Here is an 8,648-nt window from a genome sequence, read left to right as displayed (position 1 = left end):
TGATCTCCCAGATGAGGTTCCTGAGCTGGTCCATGATCATCTTCAGCTGCTGGTTCTTCTGTTTCAGTTTCTGTCAGGAAAAATAAAGAAATACACAAGTCAATGACGATGATGATGATGACGATGATGATGATGATGATGAATAGGGATGCTCCGATCAGGATTTTTGTACTGATTCCATGTCTTTGTGAGTACCGATTTTGATGCTTCAAGCTTTATATAATTTTGCCATTGCATAAGCACATTTCCCCTCTATCACCTTACTGAAGAGATTAAATTAAGGATGCTGCATGCATGTGAAGCAGCTTTACAAAAACATTAGATAAAACACAGACAGAAAACGGTAAGAAAAATGTCTGACAATGCATTTGGGAAACATTACTCACATGTTGTGGATTTATAACATGGGTAAACAAACACTTGTGATTGGCTCATGAGATCGATTGATGATATTGGCCAGATCAGAGAGTACCGATGGAGTCATGAAATGTGATTATCGGCCGATACTGATCTTTGGCTCATCGATTGGCCTAATGATGATCTCATATCATGTTTTTGAAGCATGTTTTGGTGGTTCAGTGGTTAGCGCTGTTGCCTCACAGCAAGCATGTTCTCTCCGTGTTGGCCTGGGTTTCCTCTGGGTGCTCTGGTTTCTCTCACAGTCCAAACACATGCACTATAGAGGAACTGTTGTATAACATTATGGGCTCTATTTTAATGGTCTAGGCACAAAGTCTGAAGCGCAGGGAGCAAACGCATTAAGGCCGTGTCTGAATCCACTTACCATTTTAAGCACTGTGAAATACGCACTGCACCCTGGCGCATGGTCTAACAGGGTTGAGCTTATTCTCTTAATGAGTTCTGGGTGTGTTTTGAGAATAAACCAATCAGAGTCTCATCTCACATTCCCTTTAAGAGTCAGTAGTGTCGCCCTATGGTGCATTTGCTATTTACATGACAGACTTTGTGTGTAAACTGAACGCTTCACTAGAGAGAAGACAGTTAAACAGAGCATCTGCAGCGCGAGGATAAAGAATGAGCCTCCTCCATTCAGCCTCTTTACTTTCTATCTTTCGTGGATAAGGAAACGTGTTGTACACACAGACATTGATTAGCCTAAATAATTAATTTCATTTGTTAAGCACAAAGATTTGCTTCAAAACTATTACAAAATTCAGTTCTAATTTCCAGAGGAACAAATGAACAAAAACAACGAAGTTATATCCAAACACACATGCTGTGCCCATAATGTCCAAAACCCGTCAGGTGGACATATCGAAGCTTGTTTTTAATAAAACAAACAGCTACGAGTGTGATATTGCTCATATATATTATTATTATTATATATAATTAATTTTTCATCAATATTTTTGGCTATATCTCATGCATGAATTCTATTCGTTTTTTTTTTACAGACACTAGGACAAATTTCTCAATACTTAGGTCACTTTTGCAAAACTCTTCAGACAATTCTCCTAACGGACTTTCAGCTTGGCAAAGCAGTTCATTTCATAATAAACTACAGCTACCATAACACTTTATTCAGCTCTCAAAAATTCTACCAGAACACTAGCAAAGGTTGACAGCAGACAAACACGCTGTCACCCACAAAACAATGAGCTAAACACACTAACAACATGTAGCATCAGACAGTGTTTTCATGTGTAAAACAAGGACACGTCTCTGTTGATAACTGTGATAAATGTTACTGGAATCAATCAGACATGATGCAGAACTCCTCAATATTTTATGTCCTTTATTAATTTGTATTTTTTTGCACTGGGTAATTCCAAAATACAAGAAGTTGTACACACACCATCCACTGATACAATAGTAATACTAATCTGGCTGCTTAAACTGCATTTGTAGATGTGAAATATGTTTCAGTAAAATATTGCTGTTGACTTTTGCTGTCTTATTCAGTTTTGCATGATGTTATTGTGTTGAACAGAAGTTTAACAGTGTTGAAAACAGTATGTAAGCACGTGCTAAATGTCCTGTACGTACAGAGATTTGGCAGTTGTTGTGTCTGAGTGAAAAAGAGTTGATGAAATTGGAGAGATGTAGTCATTGAATACATTTTGTGCCAAAACGATGAGAATCGATCTCAGTTTAGCCCACATAGACTTCTGTTGTGCTCACTGTGTCAAGAGTTTTGCAAAAGTGAACTAAGTATTGGGAAATGTGTGCTAGCGGCTGTAAAACAAAACAAAACTGTAATGAACTTGAATGAATGCACATCGATATATGGCAGCCCCGAAACACTTTACTAGTTAAAAATTAACATTTGTACAAGTAAAATCTCCTTATTTTCAGTAAAATTTCAGTTATAAATATGCAGGTTTCATAAATTAATGAAGTAATTATGAGTAGGAAATTAAAAAAAGAGTGAAAAAAAATTAAATATAATTATGAATCCTGTTTACTCGATAGCAAGATAAGTATTTCTCATCGGTTGTGTAATTTCCAGTTTCATAGAATCTATTATTTTAAAATATATATGGTTTTTTATTACCAAACATTCAAAACTTTGGCATTTAAAGGGGCAGTTCATCCAAAACTGAACATTTACACATCATTTACAAGCACTAAAGTGGTTCTAAACATGTAGGATTTTTTTATTAGTAGAAAAGCATTGCTATATGACTGTTTTCTAAAATTCTGAAAATAGCACAGAGATTTTGAAGGCATTAAGAGTCTAAAAGCACACTGCTGCTGCGGTTTATTTGCTGTGCTGTATTTTGAGCATCTGTATCCTCAATATAGCACATCAGAAATGAAGAGCCACTTCCACTGGGACAAAACCCACGTCACACTGCATTCATCCTCTGCAGCGAGCGCTATTGTGGGAAACTTCAGCCTGTGTGGAGTTCAGCAGGCCAGAGAAACGTACAGCGTCACGAACCATGTGCAGATCAGAGCACACTGACACGTGGTTAAACGTTTTATATATCAAGAGCTCCTTTCAAAAAACAGAAAACTGCATTTTAGTCATGTTCATAAATCATGTTTTTTTACTCTGTATTGTCAAGTTCATATATACAACAGGCCAATCAAATTAACTCCATTAAAAAAAGCCAGATTTCAGCTTAAATTAGTGCAAAAATGCCTTAAAACCCTTTAAAAAAAGCTATGTTTTATTGGAAGAAACATGTTTCTAGCATGTTTCACGATGTTTTAACATGTTAGCAACTTTTTATGCATACTACAATCTTAGTATTACTTGTTAGCATTATTAGATGCTAGCAAAATGTGTTAGCAATGCTCTAAAACATGCTAGCTATCTTTTAGCACATTTAACGTATTTAGCATGTTTTTGCACATTGCTGTTTAAACATGTTTTAAACATCAGCAATGTGTAAAAACAAGCTATGTTAAACCATATAACAATATCACTTACCAATGTCAATATGGTAATTCTGCATTATTAGCAATGTGCTAGCCTATTCTAAATCATGCTAACAGTAGTCAACCATATTAAAACATGTCAATAATTAAAATTATAAGGTAATCAAAGAGTTAAACCATGGTAAACTCAACATCTCGATCGTCAGACTCGCTCCTGTTGACCTGTTACTCTTGCGCATGCTCGAGTGACGTCACTGTCACCGGACGATAGCTTCGCTGCGTTTGTTTGGAGTTCGCTGCGTTTGTTTGGAGTTTAGATTCGCAATTTACATTTTTATCATAAAATACCTCCTCATTCGCTAAATATTTATCTCTCCTACTTGGGGTGAACAATCCCCTAACACACTCATACAAACAAATCTACTTTTAAACGTTCTGTCTCTCGAGCATCCGCTTGGTGTTTGTAGCTTTAGCCTGCTAGCACCGCTGGTCAGCTAAAGCTACCAACCTCTTTGACTCACTTATTTTCTCACTTCCTGGCTTTGCTCTTCACCTTGTACAATGTCGCTTGCGTGTCTGTCCTTGAGTGCAGGAGAGGCATCGATGGAGGCGCTGGAGCTGGAGCTGGAAGCGGTGGAGTCCCAGATTCGCTCGCTGGAGACGAAGCGAGAGGGCATCAGGGCTCTGCTCTTAACCCGTACTCGCTCGTCTGAGGTAAGTGTTCGATACAACGACAATCTCCCAGTTTCATCAACCCCGTGTGCTTCTCTGTCCAGGCCCAGCGCACCGAGGACGCGGTTCGCCCAGGCGTCGTTCACGCCGACACCCGGCTACCACGGCCCCTGGGTGCAGCCGCGTAAGGTGCTTACCCGGTCCCGGGGCAGAACGTCTCCTCCTCCGGTGTTCGAGATCCCCACGGAGAACCGCTTCGCCCCTCTCCGCGAGACGGGTCGCGATGTTGCCATCATTGGCGACTCAATCGTGCGCCACGTCCGCTCCACTTCCTCCAAAGGTAACAAAGTACGCACTTTCTGCTTCCCTGGTGCCCGAGTTAAGAATATTTCTGCACAGATACCTACTATCCTGAGCGCTGCCGAGAGCCTCGGTGCCGTCGTCCTCCACGTGGGGACAAACGACACCGGGCTCCGGCAGACGGAGATCCTGAAGAAGGACTTCAGGAGCCTGATCGAGACGGTTCGACGCACCTCGCCCGCCACGCATATCATCGTTTCTGGACCGCTTCCTACCTACCGCCGAGGAAATGAAAGGTTCAGTAGACTTTTTGCTCTGAATGAATGGCTATTAACATGGTGTGAAGAACAGAAATTGCTCTTTGCCAATAACTGGAATCTTTTCTGGGAGCGTCCTAGGCTTTTCCGCGCTGACGGGCTGCACCCCAGTCGAGCTGGAGCTGAACTCCTGTCGGACAACATCTCCAGAACACTTCGCTCTATCTGACTAGTAAGTAAAAATTCACAAAATTCGCAATTTAGCCACACAGACTCCTATTCGTCCCACATAAATATCAGTAATGCATACCTAGCTAACCCCATAGAGACTGTGTCTGTTCCTCGTATTATTAGATCAAGAAACAAACGTACTGTGTGCTCCAGAAATAATCTATTAAGAATTAAACCAGAAAAAACACTAAAAAGTGAAAATACAAATTTCATGAAGCTTGGTCTCCTAAACATCAGGTCACTAGCACCTAAAGCACTTATCATAAATGAAATAATAACAGATAACAATCTTAATGCACTCTGTCTCACTGAAACCTGGCTGAAACAAAATGACTATATTAGTTTAAATGAGGCAACTCCTCCAGGATTCTTATATAAGCATGAGGCTCGTCAAACTGGTCGTGGTGGTGGAGTCGCGTCAATCTTTAGTGATATTCTTAATGTTAATCAGAGAAACTGACTTATATTTAGCTCCTTTGAAGTACTAGCGCTTAATGTTGTCCTTCCAAACACTATGCAAAAACCTATGTTATCTCTCGCTCTAATCACCATATATAGACCTCCAGGACCCTATGTCAATTTTCTAAAAGAGTTTTCTGATTTTATCTCTGACTTACTAGTTAAAACTGATAAAATACTAATTGTAGGAGACTTTAACATCCACATAGATGACGCTAACGACACATTAGGGCTCGCGTTTACGGACTTGCTGGTCTCACTAGGAATAAAGCAAAATGTTATTGGTCCAACCCATCGCCTAAAGCATACACTAGATCTAATTCTGTCTTATGGAATTGAGGTCATTGATGTAGACATTATACCACAAAGTGATGATATTACAGACCACTACCTCTTACTATATAAGCTGTGTTTACCTGAAATTAGCAGATCCGCTCCGATATATCGTCCTAGTAGAACTATTGTTCCGTCCACTAAAGATGAATTTATAAATAACTTACCTGATCTTTCTCTACTTCGAAATGCACCCGCAAACGCAAATGACCTTGATGTAGTAACCAGCAGTATGGATGCCATCTTTACTAGCACTTTAAATACTGTGGCACCCATCAAACTAAAAAAGGCTAGAGAGAATAAATCTACACCGTGGTATAATAGTCATACCCGCGCTCTCAAAACAGCAGCCCGTGCCCTGGAACGTAAATGGAAAAAAACTAATTTAGAAGTCTTTAGAATTGCATACAAAGACAGTATGTCCAGCTATAGGAGGGCTTTAAAATCTGCCAGGGCTGAGCACCTCCGCAAACTGATAGAAAATAATCAAAACAATCCTAGATTCTTATTTAACACCATCGCTAAATTAACAAATAATCGGTCATCTTTGGAACAAAACGTTCCACCGCAAATTAGTAGTGATGACTTCATGAATTTTTTCAGTGATAAAATAGAAGGCTTTAGACAGAAAATAGGAGATATTAAACTTTCTGCACCGCCTTATACTTCAGATCCAGTAAACACGTCTCTGAATCTAAATAACCTACAGTGCTTTAAAATCATAGAACAGGAAGAGCTAGACAAAATTATAAATAGCTCTAAATCAGCTACGTGTATATTGGACCCAATTCCAACAAAGTTACTGAAAGAATTGCTACCTGTTATAGGAGAACCTCTTCTTAACATTATCAACTCTTCTTTATCTTTAGGCCATGTTCCAAATCCTTACAAGTTAGCTGTTATTAAACCTATTATTAAGAAACCACAACTGGAACCCAGCAACTTAGCTAATTATAGGCCTATTTCAAACCTTCCATTTATATCTAAAATACTAGAAAAAGTTGTTTCTGCTCAATTATGCTCCTTTCTGCAGACCAACAATGTTTTTGAAGTGTTTCAGTCAGGTTTCAGAGCTCATCACAGTACAGAAACTGCATTAGTGAAAATAACCAACGATTTACTCTTAGCTGCTGACCAAGGGTGCATCTCGCTATTAGTTCTACTCGATCTTAGTGCGGCATTTGACATGGTATCCTTATTAATCGCTTAAAGTCTACAGGTGTCCAGGGACATGCCCTACAATGGTTTAAGTCATACTTATCTGACCGTTACCAGTTTGTGAATATTAATGGACAGCCTTCACAAATCAGCCCAGTAAAATACGGGGTGCCTCAAGGATCAGTTTTAGGCCCTTTACTGTTTACAATATACATGCTACCCCTGGGAGACATTATTAGAAGACATGGGATCAGCTTTCACTGCTATGCAGATGATACTCAATTATATATTTCAACTAAACCTGACGAGACGTCTAATCTGTCCAAGCTAACTGAGTGTATTAAAGATGTTAAAGACTGGATGACCAACAATTATCTTCTCTTAAACTCAGACAAAACAGAATTATTACTTATTGGGCCTAAATCCTGTACACAGCAGATCTCACAACTCGACCTACAATTAGAGGGATACAAAGTTAGCGTTAGCTCTACTATAAAAGATCTGGGTGTCATATTAGACAGTAATTTAACTTTTAAAAATCATATATCCCATGTCACAAAAACTGCTTTCTTTCATCTGAGAAATATCGCTAAGTTACGAAGTATGCTATCCATCTCAGATGCAGAAAAGCTAGTCTATGCTTTTATGACTTCTAGGCTGGATTACTGTAATGCACTGTTTGCTGGCTGTCCAGCATCCTCTATTAACAAACTTCAGCTAGTACAAAATGCAGCTGCCAGAGTTCTTACCAGGTCTAGAAAATTTGATCACATCACCCCAATTTTATCCTCCTTACACTGGCTGCCTGTTAAGTTTCGTATTGAATTTAAATATTGCTTCTTACATATAAAGCTTTAAATAATCTAGCTCCTGTTTATCTAACCGATCTTCTGTCTCGCTACAATCCAACTCGCTCTTTAAGGTCTCAAAACTCAGGGCTTCTGGTAGTACCTAGTATAGCAAAGTCGAGTAAAGGAGGTCGAGCCTTCTCATTTATAGCTCCTAAACTCTGGAATAGCCTTCCTGATAACGTCCGAGGCTCAGACACACTCTCCCAATTCAAAACTAGATTAAAGACCTATCTGTTCAGTAAAGCATACACTTAGTGCACCACTTGGGGGCTTCCACACAGGTTCTGCATCTTGCTGATATACACTGTGAACATCAGCTACGCTAATTATTTTCTTTATTCTCCATTTCCACCTGGGGATACTCTTCCCGAGGCCCTCAGACTATGCAGAGTCACTGACTCGATCCAAGACCAACGATGAGATGATCCCAAGGTTTTTTATATCCTGGACCTGGCCATCCTGAGCAGCTACTGTGATGGTCATGGAGGAGTGGAGAACATGAGACTGATTCCTGTGACGCTCCAGAGACAGACGAGTCTTCGCTGAGGCCAGCTTCCAGCCTCCGCCACTGAGACTACAGCTCTGCACAAACGTTTGGCCAGCGGAGAAATTAAAATGGTCGTGCCCAACTGAGCCTGGTTTCTCTCAAGGTTTTTTTTCTTCACTTCCGCCTTTGGTGAAGTTTTTTTTTTTTCCCTCTACGCTGTCGCCACTGGCTTGCATGGTTCAGGATCTGTAGAGCTGCGCATCGTTGGATTTGCTCTTCAGTGTTTGGACTCTCAGTAGTGATTATTAAACCACACTGAACTGAGCTAAACTGAACTGAACTTAAACACTACAAACTGAACTACACTGTTCCTATTTACTGTGACCTTTTATGTGAAGCTGCTTTGACACAATCTACATTGTATAAGCGCTATACAAATAAAGGTGAATTGAATTGAATAAACCATCAGCAATTCTAGCAATGTGCTAAATATTCTAAAACATGCTTACATCTGTTAAACTGTTAAAACACAGACCAATGTGCTAAAGACAA

The 8,648-nt window shown here is 39.7% G+C and overlaps 2 protein-coding genes across 2 annotated transcripts in view; one reads left to right on the top strand and one right to left on the bottom strand.

Moving 5' to 3' along the window:
- med30 (mediator complex subunit 30) overlaps positions 1 to 8,648 on the bottom strand; it is a 46,901-nt gene that overhangs the window by 430 nt on the left and 37,823 nt on the right. Inside the window, exon 5 of the mRNA XM_056479495.1 lies at positions 1 to 70. This exon is cut by the window's left edge and continues 28 nt beyond it. Within this exon, the coding sequence (XP_056335470.1) occupies positions 1 to 70 (70 nt within the window). The remainder of the gene's footprint in view (positions 71 to 8,648) is intronic.
- Positions 3,901 to 8,037, top strand: LOC130246490 (uncharacterized). Its single transcript, XM_056479471.1, has 2 exons — positions 3,901 to 4,809; positions 7,982 to 8,037. Exon 1 carries the CDS (start codon positions 3,910 to 3,912, stop codon positions 4,804 to 4,806), a length of 897 nt encoding a protein of 298 aa, XP_056335446.1. The 5' UTR covers positions 3,901 to 3,909; the 3' UTR covers positions 4,807 to 4,809; positions 7,982 to 8,037.

This window comes from Danio aesculapii, chromosome 19 (assembly GCF_903798145.1).
Source record: "Danio aesculapii chromosome 19, fDanAes4.1, whole genome shotgun sequence".
Classification (NCBI taxonomy): Eukaryota; Metazoa; Chordata; class Actinopteri; order Cypriniformes; family Danionidae; genus Danio; species Danio aesculapii.
This window is presented reverse-complemented; position numbering and strand designations above follow the sequence as displayed.

Bases quoted from the DNA above. Each gene is read 5' to 3' on its own strand.
- LOC130246490 (XM_056479471.1), top strand. From the start codon at position 3,910: ATGTCGCTTGCGTGTCTGTCCTTGAGTGCAGGAGAGGCATCGATGGAG.